Source organism: Garra rufa, chromosome 24 (assembly GCF_049309525.1).
Source record: "Garra rufa chromosome 24, GarRuf1.0, whole genome shotgun sequence".
Classification (NCBI taxonomy): domain Eukaryota; kingdom Metazoa; phylum Chordata; class Actinopteri; order Cypriniformes; family Cyprinidae; genus Garra; species Garra rufa.
This window is the reverse complement of record NC_133384.1, coordinates 32,601,047-32,621,837: the sequence shown is the minus strand read 5'-3', so window position 1 is coordinate 32,621,837 and position 20,791 is coordinate 32,601,047. Positions and strand designations below refer to the sequence as shown.

The 20,791-nt window shown below is 32.5% G+C and overlaps 1 protein-coding gene across 1 annotated transcript in view; it reads right to left on the bottom strand.

The window, feature by feature from the left end:
• The window catches only part of LOC141300285 (suppression of tumorigenicity 18 protein-like), a 78,523-nt gene that overhangs the window by 27,211 nt on the left and 30,521 nt on the right, over positions 1–20,791 (bottom strand). Inside the window, exons 4-8 of the mRNA XM_073830604.1 lie at positions 17,130–17,160; positions 13,008–13,201; positions 6,311–7,012; positions 3,388–3,522; positions 1,225–1,315 (exon numbers count right to left, since the gene is read on the bottom strand). Of these exons, the coding sequence (XP_073686705.1) occupies positions 1,225–1,315; positions 3,388–3,522; positions 6,311–7,012; positions 13,008–13,201; positions 17,130–17,160 (1,153 nt within the window). The remainder of the gene's footprint in view (positions 1–1,224; positions 1,316–3,387; positions 3,523–6,310; positions 7,013–13,007; positions 13,202–17,129; positions 17,161–20,791) is intronic.

Sequence of the window (20,791 nt, the reverse complement as noted above, 5' to 3'; positions counted from 1 at the left end):
AACTTAAATTAAATAAAACATTGGAAGTTCATTTCTAACATGAGATAAAAAATAAATTAATTAAAAATTAAAAAAATTACAGTAATTGCTCATTTTTATCTCACAATTCGGACATTGTTTCTTGAAAAAAATGTCTTCATTTTTTCCTCAGAATTGTGAAAAACATCTTTTTTATTTTTTTTATTCCATAGCGAAAATGGGCTTTCATTAAAAAAAAAAAAAAAAAAAAAAAAAACTATAGAAAATTAAATAAAATAAAACTATGGAAGCTAATTTCTGCCATGAGATATAAAAAAAAAAAAATCTAAAAATTATAGTAATAGTGACTTTTCTCACAATTCGGACATTGTTTCTTGAATAAATGTCATAACTGTGAGATATAAAAACAGAATTCTGACTTTCTCTCACAATTCCGAGTTTAAAACTCACATTTTGAGTTTATATACATTTTATATATATATATAATCAAACTACAATAAAATCTATAATATATATATATATATATATATATATATATTTATTTATTTATATATATGTTTCTCAAAATTATGAGAAACACAATTTTTATTCTTTTATTCCTTGGCAAAAATGGGCTTCCATAAAAAATGATATAGACATATTTAAAAAATAAATAAATAAAATAAATAAATCTAAATATTCCATGACAAAAACAGGCTTCCATAAAAAAATAAATAAGGAAGCAAATTTACGCCACTGAATAAAAAATAAAAAAGGTTATTGTGACTTTATTTCACAAGTTTGTCTTTTTTTTTTCTCAGAATTGCATGATACAAAAGTTTATATCTCGCAATTCTGACTTTTTTTCAGAATTGTAAAATAAAGTCCAATTTTAAAGGCAAAAAAAAGACCGATATGTTCTCAGAATTGCAGGTTTATTGTGTGTTTGCGAGTTTATTTTTTCACAAGTGCGAGTTCATATCTCAATTCTGACTTTATAACTCACAATAGTGAGAAAAAAAGTCAGAATTGTGAAATAAAAAGTCGCAAATACATTTTTTTTTAATTTGGGGCAGAAACAGGCTATCATGAAAAACAATATAGACATATTAAAAAAAATAATAATTAAAAAAACAAAAATGAATAAAACCTTACATAAAAAAAAATCAAAACAGCAAATATAAAAAGAAAAAATCACAATATTAATAAAAACTCCAATAGTATCTTAATGATACTAAAACAAGATCATGTTTTCATTGTGCTGACCTTCTGTGCGTGCTACGGTTACTGTTGACATGACCTCTTCCTGTACAGCCAGGTGTCGGACACTTGAGGACGTTTTCGTGCATGGCGAGGACTGAAGGAAACAACAGAATAATGTTTAACAAAAGAACAGTCATAAAAGAATGGATAATTCATGAAATAAACAGTAATTCAGCATGGAATTTACACAAGCTTGTACTGCAGCTGTTTCAACTTTTCATGCTAAGTAAAGTTTCCCATGCCATTCTTTCTTTTAAATATGAACATGCACAAACATCAGGACTACAAACGCATTTTGATTACCATTTAAGAGACACACACATATTGTTGAAGTCCTATCCTTAGTAACTTTTCACTCTGTTCATAATTAGTTTGGAGGATGTGCCCGTCTATTTAGGCTGCATCCGCGGGTCCTTTGATTCGCAGAATGCTGCCTCTGGTATAGGAGTACATGCTTTCATATTGGAGGGAAAAAAAGGGAAAAAAAAACTTAATTACATTTTCTGTTCCTTTTGTCACATCACTGTTTAATGGCGAATGTTTGTTGTGCTACTCTCAAATGGAGAAAACAGCAAGTGAAAAGTTGCTTCCAGAATGCATTTTTAATTCGCCTACCGCAGGAAATCAAACCTCACTTGTGTTGATGACTTAAAAATTTCTTTGAAAAAAAAACACAAAAAGCTGGTTTTTTTTACTTTCAGCTTGGTGCAACATTACGTGGTTTCCACTGGAAGGCTCAAGATAAGGAGTAAATACATAATTGACATGCAAATTACATATTACATACTTCATGTCTGTTATTTTGTTTTGTCTTTTTTAAATTAGACACATTTTTAACTAATTGAAATGTTTGAAAATAACACTTATATAATAATATATATATATTATTATTATTTTATTTTTTTTTGGAGGAAAAATTGGTTTTTAGATAATAAAAAGAAATGGATTGCTTCTGAATTAAAAACCTCAAATAGTGACCAGTTTGGTAATAACAGTAAATTTGTGAACAGTGAACTAGTTTGGTAATTAATGATATCGTAACCAAATATAACATCTTTGGAAAAACGTTATTTACTAAAAATTATATGTAAAACGGATGATAAAAAAATTACAAATTGCAGTCATTAATACCAAATAAGTTGAAAAATTTATGAAAAACATGAAGTCTGGCTCAAATTCTGTTAGTAGTAAAAAAAAAAGTTGATATATTTTATTAAAATTAATTTATATATAAAAAAGCTATATATATATATTTTTTAAACATTTATAACTTTATAAATGTATTGTTGCATTTAAATATTCAAAAAAAATGTGATAAATATATATATAATTAAAAAAATATATAATTTTATATATTATAATAATTATTATTATATATCTATTTTTTAGTATAACTATTATTTTTGTTGCATAAAATATAAATTCTGGCTCAAATTCTGTGAAGTTAGTAGTGAAAACTTTTAGAAATTATAAAATTAAAAAATTCTACATTTTATATATATATATATATATATATATATAATTTCTAAAAAATAATTATAATTTTATATATATTATTTTTTGTATAGCTTAATTTTTGTTTCATTAAAATATAAAGTCTGGCTCAAATTCTGTGAAGTTAGTAGTGAAAAAGTGTTTAGGAATAACAAAATGGAAAAATTATACTTTACACACACTCAAACATTATATATATTATAATGTGTGTATATATATATATATATATATATATATATATATATATATATTAATAATTTAAGATAAAAAAGTTAAAGCTAAACTAATACATTCTTTAAAACTAGAATGCATATTTAAAAATGTTTTCTAAAATGGAAAAATGTAGCATTTTCTATCACAGAAAATACATAACTATTAGATATTTTATAGCATGCATTTAAATGAATACACTTCATGCTTAGTCTCTATGCAGAAATGCATTGAACATAATAGCGGCTGGTTAGTAAAGCAATCACCGTGTAATCTTTTGTCCCTCAGTATGTGTACAACTAAACCTTGATCATTAGTATGGCATGAATATTTATGGGCTGAAAATGATCACAGTGTTGTTATCACTAATTGTATTTGTTCTGTTTGTATTGTGCCACTGTGAAGGGAGGAAATGTGTCTAATGTCCTCAGGAAGTGATGCGTAACACGAGAATAGACTTACTCTCTGGGGGCACTCTGACTTTGTGGGGACATCCTGATAGACTCCGGTGATGAGGGTAGAGGCCTGTCACATGACCCGTCCCGTCACAGCCCGGGGTCGGACATTTGATGTCTTTCTTTTCTGTCCGAGGGGAATCTATTACACACAAACAAACAGTCAAAACAGTGCTCTTCAAGGACAGATAGCTATAGTTAATCACATCCTGTCATGTTTCTCTTCATGTAAGCTGAAGCGCGTCCTGTAAAAGCGTGTTGGGTGTGTATGTATTCATCCGTGACATTAGTTAAGGCTGCGGTCTTACTCAGGGCACCGGTTTCTTAGCGTTGATCCATAGAGAGATTATCTCCAGAGATTACCCATTAAACAAGAATCAAAGTGCTTAAAGCTCACATCAGAGATACTTTACTAGGATTTATGACTTAAGTTATGCTCATGGTAAAATATCTGGCTGATACCGATAAAAATCCAGCGTGTTACAGAGATGTCATCAGAAGATTTTCTTCTTGTACTTGTAATTTTTTAGATATATGTATATAAAACATGTTGGTTACTTACTATTAAATATTTTGTTGCCAAAATGTTTTTAGCACTTAAGAGGATTTTATTTATCTATCCCTCTGGGCTAGAATTTCTCTCTGTTTTTCTCTTTGTATGTGTCGATACTGCAACATGCCAGTCTTATTGCAAAACTACCAACACATATAAATCTAAAGAGGTTTTTACAAAACAAATACCACAAGAAAAGAAATGGTAACACTTTACATTATCTAATGAGCAACGCATTTGTAGCAGTATTTATTTAACTTTGTTAATGTTAATTAATAAAAATACAACTGATCATTGTTATGTTATCAGTACTAATAGTTAACTAATGGAACCACCTTGTCAAGAAATGAAGCAGCTTCTTTGCTGTGAGTAAATAAGAATTTATAATTAGCATTAATATTGTAGAAAGCAATACTTACAGTAGTCTCGCGTAGCCAGACCTTCAGACTGACGGCTGAAGGTCTGGCTACGCGAGACTCCCGCGCATCTAGTAATGTCTGACCACTAAATGAATGATTCTAGAGCCGTTTTATACGAATCAGTACATGTACAGTGCAAATAGTAAAGTCTATCCGCTGAATGTATGACTCTGAGTCTGTTCTTTATTAGTGAAACAGAAACATACAGCGCAGCTAATGAAACCCGACCACTGAATGATTTGGCCACAATGAATGACTCTAAAGAGCCGTTTATTAGCGATTCAGAAACATACAGTGCAACTAGTAAAGTCCAACCACTGAATGAATAACTCTAATGAGTCGGTTCTTTTCAGCGAATCAGAAACTGCAAAACTAGTAAAGTTTGACCACTGAATGAATTACTCTAAAGAGCCGTTTATAAGCAAATGAGAAACATTTACAGTGCAACTAGTAGTCCGACCACTAAATGAATGACTCATGAATCGGTTCTTTTCAGCAAATCAGAAACATACAATGCACAGCCAGTAAAGTCTGACCGCTGAATGAATGACTCTAAAGAGCGTTTATTAGCTAATCAGAAACATACAGTGCAATTAGTAAAGTCCGGCCACTAAATAAATTACTCTAATGAATCGGTTCTTTTCAGCGAATCAGAAACATATAGTGTACCATGCAACTAGTAAAGTCGGACCAGTGAATGAATGAGTCTAATGAGTAGGTTCGTTGCAGCAAATCACGAACATATACTGTGCGACTAACCACTGTTTTTTTTTTTTTTTTGTACTGTATTAATTGTTTAATTGTTGTACTGTCTAATAAAAGGAGGAAAAAAATAGTCTGACCTGAATGAATGACTCTAATGAGTCGGTTCTTTTTAGCAAATCAGAAACATATATGTTTCTAGTGAAGTCCAACCAATGAATGAAAGAGTCTAATGAGTCGGTTCTTTTCAGCGAATCAAAAACATATACCGTGCATCTAGGAAAGTCCGACCACTGAATGAATTACTTTAAAGAGCCGTTTATAAGCGAATCAAAAACATTTACAGTGCAACAAGTGAAATCTGTCTGCTGAATGAATTACTCTAAAGAGCCATTTATAAGCGAATCATAATCATTCTAAGTGAATGACTCTAATGAGTCGGTTCTTTTCAGCGAATCAAAAACATATACCGCGCATCTAGTAAAGTCCAATCGCTAAATGAATGACTCTAAAGAACCCTTTAAGTGAATCAGAAACACATACAGCACAACTAGTGAATCCTGATTACTGAATGAATGACTCTAATAAGCAAATGGGAGACATGAACAGCGCAACAAATCTGTCCGCTGAGTCGATTCTTTTTAGTGAATCAGAAACATACAGTGCAAGCAGTGTAGTTCGTTTCTAGAATGAATGAATCTCATGAGCCGGTTCTTTTTAGTGAATCAAGGACAAACAGCACGACCAGCGTAGTATGACTCCTGAGTCCTGATTGAATGATTCTTATGAGTCAATGTGAATCAAATGAATCAAAAGCATACAGTGCAACCACTATAGTCCGATCGCAAACAAACTACTCTTACAAGCTAGTTACTAGTAAGTTACTGATTTGGTTGTTCATATGACAACATGTATTCAAAAATACTTAAAAACGAAGTTACTGAATGAAATACATTACCAATTTTTCTTTTTTGTTCAGCATTGTTAGATTGCTTTTATTAGGCTTTAGACTTTATTTATGTTTCTAAAATCTAATGAAAAGTCTGTTCAAATTCATCTTTTGCAAGAACTGTTTTAAAAGTATTTATTATTAAAATCATTTCAATATTTGGCAATGAAATTGCATTTCTTTATTCCAAATATATTCCCTTAGTACTCAAATAATTGTAAATGAAAACATTGAGGAACCATAACTTTTACAGAATTCAGACTATTAAAAATCAGTGAAAATGTGATGAATCTGTCGTGAATCTCACCTTTGCTGCTGTGGTACATGGTCCGAGCGTCTATCTCCAGCATCCTCTGCTGCCTCCGTTCGTGGTTCATCTGCTCCAGGAGGAAGCGGTCCATGTCTTTGTAGGCACTGTGGAGGACCTGTCTATGTTCAGATTGCAGCACCATGGCCTGCTCGAGAAGACTGAGGTTCAGTCGGGCCCTGTCCAGCTCCAGACGTCTGGCCACCAGACCTGGACCCCAAACGCCTCCTCGCTCTTCCATCCTGGGCGTCTGGAGCTCCTCCTCACTGTCGCTGAACTCTCTCGCAGAGCCATACTCTTCCATCAAGCTCCCTGCACTATTTCGGCTCATGTAAGCAGAAAGAGCTTCTTCGTGCAGCTGCTGTCCAATCCGGAGTCTCTTCATAAGAGCGTCGTCTGTAGGTGGACTGGGGCTGTGATGGATCCCGTTGACCTTGGTTAGGGACGGAGGAGCGCTCCATTCTTCTTCGTCTGCTTCTCTGTCTGGAGACAGGTGATAACTGGCTCTGATCTCCTCTTGGTTTTTGTCTTCAAAGTCCTGGTTGTGTTCCTCCTCCTCTTGCTCATTTTGGTGTTCGGATATCTGAGCCACCAGGTCTGGCGAACCTTCACTCGTTTGTTCTGACCAAGACAACAAGTGGTGAGACGTTGCGTTGTGATAGATAGCGTCTTCCAGAACATCAGCGCCGTTGAGGTCCTCATCTGAGACACAGAAGAATGGATGGGGCTTAAATTGATGGATCATCAGCAAGAGCTCATTACATGATTGTGTTTGGAGGGAAAATACTAACAGATGGTTTTCAAAGCTTTCAGAAACACAATTTTTGACAAACATGACAACTTCAGGGAGATGAAGGGAAACAAAATATTATAAATCCTAATAAGTACAGTAAGTAAATACAGGCTTCATCACATTTTAAATGTGACTCTTTGGTCAAATAAAAAACAAATACGATTGAAAAAATTATTAAAATAATTTAAAAATGATATGAATAGGAAAATGGAAAATTGACAAATATTGTTAGGAAAACAGAAAAAAAAGGATAATATGTCAAAAAAAGCATTTCAAAACAGTTTTTTGTTAAATAAAAAGCAAATAAAAATAGAATAAAATTATTACAAATAAGAAGCAGATAAATGGCAAGAAAAAGTATTTAAAATGCAATTTGTTTTGGTTAAAAAGCAAATAAATACAATTAAAATAGAATAAAATTATTATATTAATTTAAAATAATAAAAATTGAAAAATTTGGAGAAAAAAACCCACAAAAAATCAGAAGAGTTAATGGAATTAAAAATGACAAATATTGCAGAGAAAACATGGGAAAGGGAGGCACAAAATATGACAAACCTTAATAAATAAAATTAATAAAATTACTAAATTAATTTAAAATGATAGAAATGGGAAATTTCTTTGAAAACATCATGAGAGTTTGACACATATCCCAAGTGCATACAAATATACAATAAATAAGTAAAATAATAATCAAGAAAATTAAATTAAATTATTTAATTAATTTTAAAATGACATATATGGGAAAATTTAAAATGAAAAATATACAAATTTTACATTAACTCTAAATGTTATTCTTTGGCTAAATGAACAACTAATAAAATCAATTAAAAATAACTAAATTAATTATAAAAATGATATAAATGGGAAAATTAAAAATATTGTAAAGAAAACAAGGGAAAGGGAAGTTTAAAATATGACAAACCTAATAAATAAAATTAATAAAATTACTAAATTCATTTAAAAAAGATAAAAATGGGAAAATTAGAAAATGAAACCTGCAGCATATATTCTTTTAAAAAACATCATTGAGAAATATTTTTAAAATTAAGATGTAAGCTTGTCAAGAAAAAAACAATTCAAATGTGAGTCTTTTGTTAAAATGAAAAACAAATAAAGTCAATAAAATGATTAATATGACAAACCTTAATAAATAAGAAAATAGATAGATAGATAGATATGCTGAAATATATACATAACTTGACCTTAAAAATAAATAAATAACATACATCAAATGTATATATATTATATAATATTTATAAATAATGAAACATTTCCCCTTCTAATTTAATCTCCCGTCTGTTCAACTTATGTAACCAACTTGCTAATAATAATAAATGCATTGAACACAATAGCTATAAGACTACATGATATAAAGCCATAAACGCTAATCAGAAAGAAGCACGATTTGCTATACCACTGTACTACTTTTGATAAATCCATAAAGCTTATTTGACTAGGGTTTACAGCATGAATAATTTCTCTTTTTTTGACAAATCTCAGACCTTTTATCCTTTAAAATCACCTTTAAAGGACTCATTGGAATGGCCACAGACCCGATTATATTAAGTAATCGAGTCAATGATTAACAAAAGAAACTATCAGCTGGATTGATTTACAATCCACCGCTGATCTCTCTCAAACTTAGCCGCCGGGGTTAAAGCTCTTTGGGCAGCGGGGTTTAAAGTTCAAAATACGATGCATCTATCCTCTTAGAGAGCCTTATGCCACCCTCCGAACCATATGCAAGCACTGAGTTGATTAGATATTAGAGCATTTTGGCTGCCGCCACATGCGCTTTCAGGGGCTTCTAATGGGATCATACTGCCTTAACAAACAGTTGCTAGTCTTAAAGAGCATATAAAGTAGTCCTGCTTTTAATCCCCCCAAAAACATCCCTAAATGGGGGATAGAGAGCTCAGTGGCATTTACAATCTCACCCGTCTCTTGCCAAAAATGGAAACCAGGCTTTGAGGGGTTAGAGTGTGCTTGCCGATGCGTTCGTACCATGCCAAACTCCGGCATAATGTCGCAGAGGTCTACTTTGGCGCCGTACGAATGCGAAGGCATAATGCTAGCGCGCAACCTAAATTTTGATTCTGTTTGTGCAGATAATTATAGTTTTTATGCACGCTGCTTGAGGAAAAGGCTGCTTAATCTCGTCCGTTTTTATTTTTGGAATTGCATCCGATTGTACATGTGGTGAATGGTACAGCACTGATTCTTGAGAGATGAAACGTGTCCCACACTTTTATGTCAGCATTGATGTTAATCTGAATGGATCACTAGACTGTTCTACACACAAATTATATATTTCATTTCAGTTATGTTTTCACTCACTACTTAATACTTCTCATATAGATTAATACAATATATTAAACTTAAGAAAAATGGCATTCGTATCTTTAAAAAAAAAAAAAAAAAAAAAAAAAAAAAAATATATATATATATATATATATATATATATATAAATGCACTTACACTGCAAAAAAATACTTTCTTTACTCTGTATTTTTGTCATTTTTCAGTACAAATATTTAAACATTCATAGAAATCAAGATCTTTTTACCTGAGAAGCAAATTGACTTAAGATATTAAGTGTTGTTTTCTGTCAAATATATCGAAATTAAGTGAGTTTATGCTTTAAAAAAAATAAAGTTAGTTTTTCTTACCCTACTGACATTTTTTAAGCATAAACTTGATATCTAAAGTTTTTTTCAAGTTAATGTATATTGATTTAAATTAATTTCCTTACTCTGTCTTTTTTTTCAGTACAAATATTTAAACATTCATAGAAATCATGATCAAAATGACAAGATATCAAGTGTTGTTTTCTGTAAAATATATCAAAATTTGTTTGTTTTGAAAAACTAAAAAATAATTCTGCAAGTAGGGGCAGAAAAAATATTAATTTCCCTTTAAATTAAGTGTTTTTTTAAGCTTAAACTTGATCTATTTTTTTAGAAAATGAGACTTAATATCTTAATTTTAATTATTAGATTAGATTTTTTTCAAGTTAATGTATATTGGTTTAAAAAATAATTACTCAGCATTTTGTTGTTTTTCAGTACAAATATTTAAACATTCATAGAAATCAAGAATTTTTTTTATCTGTGAAGCAAACTGTCTTAAAATATTAAGTGTTGTTTTCTGTAATATGTAAAATAAAAAGATAAATGTGCCAGTGGGCGTAGGGAAAAATAATAATTTTCCCATTACATTTTTTTTTTTACCCTACTGACATTTTTTAAGCATAAACTTGATACATTTTTCAGAAAAGAGACTTGATAGCTAAATCTAAGTTTTTTTCAAGTTAATGTATATTGATTTAAAATTATTTTCTTACTCTGTATTTTTGTCTTTTTTCAGTACAAAATATTTAAACATTCATAGAAATCATGATCAAAATTACTTAAGATATCAAGTGTTGTTTTCTATAGAATATATCAAAATTAAGTGAGTTTATGCTTTAAAAAAATAAAATATAATTTTGCAAGTGGGGGTAGGAAAAATAATAATTTTCCCTTTAAATTAATTTAAAAAATAATCAAGTAATTGTATATTGATTTAAAATAATTCATTTACTTTTTTTTCCATAAAAATATTAAACATTTTGTCGTTTTTTCAGTATTATTTAATAATAAATTATTTAAATTAATTAAAAAAAAACACTTCAAATGTGATTCTTTGGTTAAATGAAAAATTAATAAAATATTTAAATGTAATTTCAAAAATGATAAAAATGTCAAAATATGAAAATGGAACTTAATATCTGAAGTATTTTTCTCTCAAGTATATCGATTTAAGAAAGAAAGAGACAAAAATACCAAGCAGGAAAATTATCTTTTTACTTTAAAATACACATTATTGACCACACAGCTTTCAAACTGTTTATGGAAATACTAATAAAATCATATAAGTCACTCTTCATCCTGAATGTTTTATTTTTCCATATGCTATTATTGCAACTCCAAAAAAAAGCAAAAAGGCTACAAAACATCTGTAACTAAATGTGATTATTTTGTCAACACCATCAGATTTCAAAAGACGGAGCTCTATTTATTATAAATATCCAAAATGACAATACTTATTATGTTGACCCTTACAGAGCAATAGATAAAGAAAAAAATTGTTTTTGTATAACAAAAAAAAAAAATTGAAGAAGTAAGCTGTAATTTAACTTTAAACTTTGATAATATTTTTACAATTTCTCATGCCCGTTTTGTCCCATATCTCAATAATCATTATCCGAAACGCAAAAAAAACCAAAAACAAGCAGGAATATGAAGCATCTGGACGGCGGCACCAAATAGATTCGACAGCGAATGCACTTAAAAGCATCCGATTTCCCTGATTTTGTCGCTTTTGTCAGCAGTTTGAGGTGTGAAAACCCAAAGCGGTCCAGCGCAGATGAAAAGTTCGCCAGTTATGCTAAGACACAATTAACAGAGCAGATGATTAGGAGTTCTCTGCCATCCAGATGGAGATACAGCCCTGACCAAAAAAAAAAAAAAAAAAAATACAGAACAGTGAAAAAAAAAAGACTGGAGCGAACAAGGGCGAAAAATGCTTGGATGCAGAGAGTGGTTTGTGTTTTGGAACAGGTGAATGGTTTATACTCCAGAATAACCATTACCATTGTGTGTATGGAGACCAGAAGCTTGGCTGGAGTCACACACACACACACACACACACACACACACACACACACACACACACACAACAGCACCAAATGGAAGCCTTACACCCCTTTAATTTCTCCCCTGCCTTTCCTTTTCCCTTTTTTCTCATGAAACCCACATCTCGTCCCCCTACAGATCCATTAATTTCGCTACGGTCCCAGTCGCCATCCACTCCCAGTCACACCCTGCGCATTATGTCTTTTAATTTTTTTTTTTTTCCTTTTTCTTTCCACCAGCACTTCTTCAGTAGTGCACTTTGGCAAAACGCACAGCAAACATGTTGCAAGACAGCAGGGAAATATGACAAATGAGATTTTCCTACTGCAACTTCGGAAAATTTCAAAGAAGGAGGAGGGGGGAGAAAAAAAAAAAGGTTATGATTATTGTGGGTAATATGAAATCAGAGAAACAAATAAATTCCATTTCCAATGATGCTGTTCAATTTATTGAGCTATTTTGTTGTCCATTTAACAACCCACATGTGTCCAATAATGAGGCGCACACATTATGCCTAATTATGTATATTTGGGCTGCGTTCGATGGTCTAACAAAAGCTTTCGAAAGGGACAATTACGTTTGTTGCTTGGTTACATCGTTAAAAATATACCAAATAAGTGCAGATTATAGGGGTGTGGAGGTACACATGTAAAGCATGGGTATTGTTGCCAACATGCTCATAATTTGATTCATTAGGAAATGGCTGCATTTTGTTTCTAGAAAGGAGACTGCTTTAAAACGTAATATCAACTTTAACGTTTCCGTGCCTTCCTTGCCAAAAATGTTTTGTTGCTGGAGTGTATGATCACTCTCTTTTGTCAACGAGGCACAATATAATTTGGTGCATTCTATTCTCAGTTACCCTATTTGCATAATTATGCAAGCAACCACACTTGCTTATAAAAAAGCACTTTTCCAGGCTGCATAATCAAGCCGGCGGCGGCAGCTACTTTAACGCCGCCGTGAGTTTTTAATCCAGGTTTCAAAGAAATCGATTGGACGAAATCGCCTTAATCTGGACACCGGATGCATGCGAAAAAGGCCTGTCTTGAACTTCCCTGGGATGGAGGAATAGACGGATGTGGTGTGGGAAAGGAGGGGGGAGAGGAGACCGAGGAGGAGGAGGAGGAGGAGGGAAACAAATATATGAATGCAACAGATGGTAGTTTAAAATTCAGCGTCAATTGTTCATCAAAACAGACAAAACAACAGGACATCTGTCTACCTGCTGGAGTGTCAGTGTTCCTGGGCGCGTCTTTGTCCTGAGCACTTGCCAGGTCTTCCTCGCCGTCCCCCTCGCTGGGGCAGGGACTGGGACTGTAGTGGCGGGGCTTCATCAGGAGCGATTTCCTCTTGTTGACTGGCGCCCCGCGGGCCCCTTCCGTCGACGCCCGCCTTTTACCCGCTCCGAGATGCAAGCTGAAGGCAGAACGCGTGGGTCAATTAATGGACGCGTCGTGTCACAAATCAACCGTGTATGTGAGTGCTTGAGGTGCAAAGATATAATGAATCTGACCCACAAGGTTCTATAGGTCAAAGCTCTGTTTAGATCTGGAAGGTTGTACCAATATGAATTAAAACGATTGTTCAGAGGTTCTTTAGAGAGTAAAAAATGGCCTGATGTCCTTCAGAACAGTGTTTTGGTTTTTTGTGGAACTTCTTAAAAAAACTGATTGAAAGTGAGCTTTGTTACAATGTTACAATATTTTATTTTAAGTAAGTGCTATTCTTTGAACTTTCTGAAAGAATTCTGAAAAATTCAGAAAGTTTCGAAAAACGTATAATTGTTTCCACTAAAGGAAAAAAGCTCTGCTTAGACACTTGGAAGTCTAAATTGGTTGTTTAATAGTTCTTTCAGCACTCAAGGTTCTTTAGAGAGTAAAAATGGACTGATGTTCTTCAGATCAGTGTTTTGATTCTTTGCGGAACTTCTTAAAAGAATATAAAGAAGCTCACTTTTAATCAGTTTAATGCATAAAAATACAGTGTTTCAAATAATGTTACAACATTCTGTTTCAAGTAAGTGCTGTTCTTTTGAACTTTCTAAAAGAATTACAAAAAATTCTGAAAGTTCCAAAAAATGTATCATGGTTTCCACAAAAGGAAAAAGCTCTGTTTAGACCAGGGATGGGGAACCTTGATCCTTGAGGGCCGGTGTCCCTGCAGAGTTTAGCTCCAACCCTGGAAAAAAAAGATACCAACCTTTATCCTGAAGACCTTGATTAGCTTGTTCAGGTGTGTTTGATTAGGGTTGGAGCTAAACTATGCAGGGACACCGGCCCTCGAGGATCAAGGTTCCCCACCCCTGGTTTAGACACTTGGAAGACTAAAACAGTTGTTCAATGGTTCTTTCAGCACTCAAGGTTCTTTAGAAAATAAAACAAAAATGATGTCCTGAGTTTCTTCCAATCAGTGTTTTGGTGCTTTGTGGAACGTCTTAAAAGACTGATTGAAAGTGAGCTTTGTTACAATGTTACAACATTCTATTTTAAGTAAGTGCTGTTCTTTTGAACTTTTGAAGAATTCCCAAACAATTCTGATAGTTCTGAAAAATGTTTCATGGTTTCCACAAAAGGAAAAAGAGTTTAGACTCTCTCTGTTTAGACACTTGGGGGTCTAAAGCAAGTTGTTCAATGGTTCTTTCGGCACTCAGTTTTCTTTAGAGAGTAAAAAATGATGTCCTGATGTTCTTCAGATCAGTGTTTTGGTTCTTTGTTGAATGTCTTAAAAGATTTACAAATGTATTTTTATGCATTAAACTGATTGAAAGTGAGCTTTGTTACAATGTTACAAATAATAGTACAACATTCTCTTTTGAACTTTCTGAAAGAATTCTGAAAAATTTCCAAATAAATGTATCATGGTTTCCACAAAAGGCTAAAGTTTTGTTTAGACACTTGGAAAGTCTAAAACGGTTGTTCATTGGTTCTATCAGCACTCAAGGTTTTTTAGAGAGCAAAAAATGTTTTCCTGATTTTCTTTAGATCAGTGTTCGGGTTCTTTGTGGAACTTTTCAAAAGACTTACAAATATATTTTTGTGCATTAAACTGATTGAAAGTGAGCTTTGTTACAATGTTACAAATAATAGTACAACTTACTCTTTTGAACTTTCAGAAAAAATTGCAAAAAATTCTGAAAGTTCCGAAAAATGTATCGTGGTTTCCACAAAAGTAAAAAGCTCTATTTGGAAGTCTAAAACAGTTGTTCAATGGTTCTTTCAGCACTCCAGGTTCTTTGGAGAGTCAAAAATTTCCTAATGTTCTTTAGATCAGTGTTTTGGCTCCTTGTGGAACTTCTTAAAAGACTTACGAATGTACTTTTATGCATTAAACTGATTGAAATTGAGCTTTGTTAGGATGTCACAAATAATGTAACAACACTGTATTTTAAGTAAGTTCTTTTAAAAAAATTGTAAGAATTCTGAAACATTCTGAGAATTCCGAAAAATGTATTAAAAAATTATATAGCAGCACAACATTAATAATAATAAAAAATCAGCATATTAGAATGATTTCTGAAGAATCATATGGCTTTGAAGACTGGAGTGAGGATGCTGAAAATTCAGCATTTTATCACAAGAATAAATTATGTTATAATATATAGAAATAGACATTTTTTTGCAATAATATTTCACAATATTACTGTTTTTACTCTATTTTTTATTTATTTTTTTTTACTTTTTTGAATGCTAGGGAATTTGATTACTGATGTGTATCTTAGTTCACATTTCTGGTCTTACTGTAAATGATTAGTTTGGACAAAAATATAATCACTAATAATTCCACCTCTGAACCAACTCTCCATTTCGGCCTTCTTATTTTTCAATCCCTCCCCTTTAACCACTTATTAAGACCACTTTTCAACATCCAATCAATTCCCGATGGATCAAATCAAGCCTCGGCCTGCATTTTGTCTCTCTGAACATCCTGTTTCATGCAAAAAAATATGTCACGGAAGTAAAATGGGTGGAAGAAAACGCGCTCTTTGGGGCAGCGAGTTTGTTACAAAACTCATCAGGGCAGCATCTGAAATTCCCTGCAAGATGTGACTAAGAAAATCAGCATCGCAGATCCTCATGTGTGAACTTATGTGTGAACACAGAGTCCAAAACACTCAAGCATGAACTGGCTCATTATTTTCAATGAGAAATCTGTTGCTATTATCAGCTATCACGCTGCATAATAAGCAATGATACAGAGAATCAAATGTTTGCTGTAGGCCGATATCATGAAAAAGGTTAGTGTGGCGTTTGACACAAAATGCACAAAGAAATGCACAAAACAACTCGCACTGCATTAAAAAAAAGACAAATGAATGTTGTTTAATAAAAAAGCATGCAAAGAAATGAACAAAACTAAAGTATTTGGACACTTTAGTCACACTTAATGTATGAAAACAGATATAAAATATTAAACAAAAATAAAAAATAAAAAATTATATTAATTATATATTTGATTGGGTTTGCGATCAGTTTATTTTTTTATATTTTTGAAAGTATTTTACACATTAAAACTTATGTGCTGTTATTTTGAACTTTCTATTCATCAAAAAATTCTGAAAAAAAGTGTCATGTTTCCACTAAAATATATTATTGCATATTAGCATATTAGAATAATTTCTGAAGGATCATGTGACACTGAAGACTGGAGTAATGATGCTGAAAATTCAGCTTTGCATCACAGGAATAAATTATATTTTCAAATATATTCAAATAGAAAACTGTTATGTTAAATCACAATAATATTTACAATATTACTGATTTCACTGTATAATTTTTAAATACATTAAAATAAAACAGACATTTAAAAACATATTTAAAAAATATTTTACAGATCTGAGGGTGCAAAAAAAATATCTAAATATTGAGAATATTGCCTTTAAAGTTGTCTGAATGAAGTTCTTAACAATGCATATTACTAATCAAAAATTAAGTTTTGATATATTTATGGTAGAACATCTACAAAATATGTTCATGGAACATGATCTGTACTAATTTCGACCCATACAATGCATTTTTGCCTATTGCTCCAAATATATCCGTGCTACTTATGACTGGTTTTGTGGTCCAGGGTCACGTTTATATATAACTGACTTAATTCAGCCACTAAAAAATCACCAAACACCAGAGTAAAAGACATTGAGCAAGCAAAAAGCTCTTGATTTGTTTGCAAACACCGCTTGATTTAATAGTTTGCATCCAATGCAATTCATGTGTTTTTAAGTGTGACTTAAGTGTCTAAATACCAAAGTCTAACATGCAACTTTTGACAACTGCACGTATGCTGTACAAGCCGTCAGAAAAGCCATAAACTGACACTCGGAAGCAGGTAGTGAACTCTGGCTTACCTGGGCGCCTCAGCGATGCAGTCAGGCAGAACTGCAAACAGAAAAAGAGAGAGAAAGAGTAAACACACGTGTTTACATTTCCACCAGCGTGACCGGCCCCTCCAGCACCTGCCTGTGATCCTTCACACACCTCTCACTTTAATGTCACACTCAGACGGACACAATGACGAAGGCTCCCGCTGACTGTGATAGACGCTTATGTTGAGGATGGCATACAAAACATCAGACATAAACCTCCTTCTTGTGCTTTGAAAGTATAGCTATGGAGAGTAGCAAAAAAGATGCAAATCCATACAAATCACAGAGATGCAAATGCGGCTTCAGGTAGCTTTTAAACCACGTGAGAGAGAGGATCTGGCCTTGTCTAGTATCAGCTGACTCGATTTTGCTAGGATTTGTAGTTGTGCTGATGGGTAAACAACAAATAAACTCAATACATTACACAGATGAGAGATATATGCAGTTGTGCATGTTTGGAACAAGACAAAGGCATGAAAATGATGACAAAATTCCCTTTAGGGTTAAGCATTCTGGGTAATGTCTCTCTTAGGAAGTACGGCTGACTGTCAATAGTCAATAGCAACTAGTTTAGTGTTCATTATAAGACTATAAAAAGAAATAAAAATGTGCAGATATTTTATAATATGACTTTTGTTGGTGCAACACAAAGTACTGATTGTTTGACTGATTTAGTCTTATAAAATTGTATAATATTTATAATATGCATATACAATGTTTATGTATTTATTTTTATGCATTTATTTATTTTATTTTATTTTTGATATATAATTTATATATTTTTGACTTGAATAAAATTGAAATGCTCCAACTTGATGCATTGGTACACTACATTTTTATGGACATTTATATTTCAGTGATTTTACATATACACGCAAATTCTATCGCAAATCATTTGCATTCTCAACAATTGCAACTATTGCATTCTGCCAAGAAACTTAGCACTGTCTTTTAAAACATTTGTGTTCTCTCCTGAAATATTTGTTTTCTGATGAAAATTTTTGCTTCCCCCCGAAAAACTGTACAATCTTTTGAAAAATATTTCCATTCTCTCATGAAAAATTAGCATTTTTTAGCCAAATTTTTGCATTCCCTGAGAAATTGTACATTTTCTCATAAAACATTTGCATTGTCTTGAATAGCATTTGCGTTCTCTTGTAAAACATTTGTAATATTTCGCCAAACATTTGCGTTTTCTAGCCAGATTTTTGCGTTTTCTTGCAAAATATTTGTTCTCTCATAAAATAATAGCATTTTCTCAAGAACATTTTTTCACTCCCCCAAGAAATTTTGCATTCTCTCGTAAAGCATATGCAATTTTTCTCAAACTATTTCCATTCACAAAACATTTGTTCTCTCATAAAACATTTGCATTTAAATTTTTTCTCCCATAAAAGATTAGCAATTTTTCACAAAACATTTGTTCTCTCACAAACATTTGCATTTTCTAGCCAAATTTTTGTGTTGCCCAAGAAACTTTGCATTCTGTCCTAAAACGTTTGCAGTTTCTCACAAAAATTTCTGAATTCCCCAAGAAACTTTGCATCTTTTTGTAAAAAACTGCATTCTTTCATAAAAGATTAGCATTTTTTTTGCCTTTTTTTGCTTACGAAATAACCAAATTTTGCATTACCCTAGAACGTCTCTTGTAAAATATCTTTGATCTTTCACAAAACATTTGTGCTCGCGAAACATTTGCATTTTCTAGTCAAATTTTAGTTTCTTGAGAAACTTTGCATTCTCTCATAAAACATTTGTGAATTTTTGCAGAACATTTGCTCTCTTCCGAAACGTTTTCTAGCCAAATTTTTTTGCGTATCCCAAGAAATTTTGCATTCTTTTGTAAAACATTTGCGATCTTTCCCAAAACATTTCAGCTCTCTCACTAAACATTTGCATTTTCTAGATAAATTTTGGTTCCTTGAGGAACTTTGCATTCTCTCCTAAAACATTCGCATTATCTCATTTTTACATTTGCATTATCTCATTATCTCAAATTTTAGCATTTTACAAGAAAAGTTGCAGTCTCTCGTAAAACATTTGCAATTTTTCTCAAAACATTTATACTCTCTCACGAAACATTTGCATTTTCTTTCCAAATATTTGCGTTCCTTGAGAAATTTTGCATTCTCTCATAAAACATTTGGTATATTTCACAAAATGTTTCTGTTCTCTCACAAAACTTTTTCCAGCCAAATTTTTTCATTCCCCCAAGAAAATTTGTCCTCTTGCAAAGCATTTGTATTCTATCATGAAATATTTGTGTTTTCCCCAAGAAGCTTTGTGTTCTTTTGCTAAGCATTTGTGTTCTCTCTTAAAAAAAAAAAAAAACATTTGCGCTCTTATATTGTATTATTTCAAAAAAACATTGGCATTTCATCACAAAACTTCTGCAGAAAAAAACATTTGCGCTCTCCTGCAAAAATATTGTATTCTCTCAGAAAAACATTTGCATTTCGGCGTTCTCTCATAAAACATTTGTGATCTTTTGCAAAATGTTTGATCCCTCACTAAACATTTTTCTTGCCAATTGTTTGCGTTCCCCCAAGAAAATTTGCATTCTCTTGCAAAACATTTATATTCTATCATGAAATATTTGCGTTTCCCCAAGAATTTTCCATTCTTTTGCTAAGCATTTGTGTTCTCTCTTAAAAGTACTGAAAAGAAAAACATTTGCGCTTTCCTGCAAAAATATAATATTCTCTCAAAAAAAATTGCATTTCATCACAAAACTTCTGCAGAAAAAAACATTTGCGCTCTCTTGAAAAAATATTGTATTCTCTCAAAAAATATTTGCATTTCGGCACAAAACTTCTACATTCCCCCCCCCCCCCCCAAAAAAAAATTCTTCCAAAATATTTGGGTTCTCTTGCAAAAATGGTGTGTTCAACATAATAAAGTTTCCCCAAAAGTTTTGCAAGCGAATGCAAAGTTCCTCAGGGGAACGCACTATATTTGCAAGCGAAAGCGAAAGTTTTGCAAGCGAACACAAAAGCATTGACATATAATCTTTCCTCCCATCACCATGTCCCTTTAGGGGCCCCTTACATTTTCACAGTTTTAAGCACTAAATGAATAGAAAAGTTCAAATGAAAACTCTCTGACAGCAATGAATTGTTCTACACTTCAATAAAGCATGTTTAGGATGCACATCACTTCCTCTCGGGGTGAAATTAGCAACCAATTACACAGTGTAAGACAATACACGTATCTGGATTTGCATGAGGAAAAAGCTGGTTCACTTTACTAAACAGTGTTTAACAATCACAGCTCTGACAACATGATATATTCAAAGCCTCGCTGTGAACCTAGTCTCACGAGATGTACAGACAGTCAGAGAGAGAGAGAGAAGGAATGTGTGTCAGTGGGAGAGAATATCTCATTCACAGCTTCACCTCAATCCCATGGTGAAGACTCAATAAAACACCATCATGAATTTTTACCGGCACATTAAAGGGCCAGGCGCTCATGAGAGGTACAGTACGCGGCTCTAAACACTTGAATAATGATGTCCCCTGTCATGCTTTAGTCGCTCTTTCCATTCACGACGCCCTCCTTAACTCGTTTGAAAGAATATTGCCACATAATGAAGTCACTGTCTCTGCATAATGCATCGCCGCGGCAACCGCACCTCTCTCCAGCTA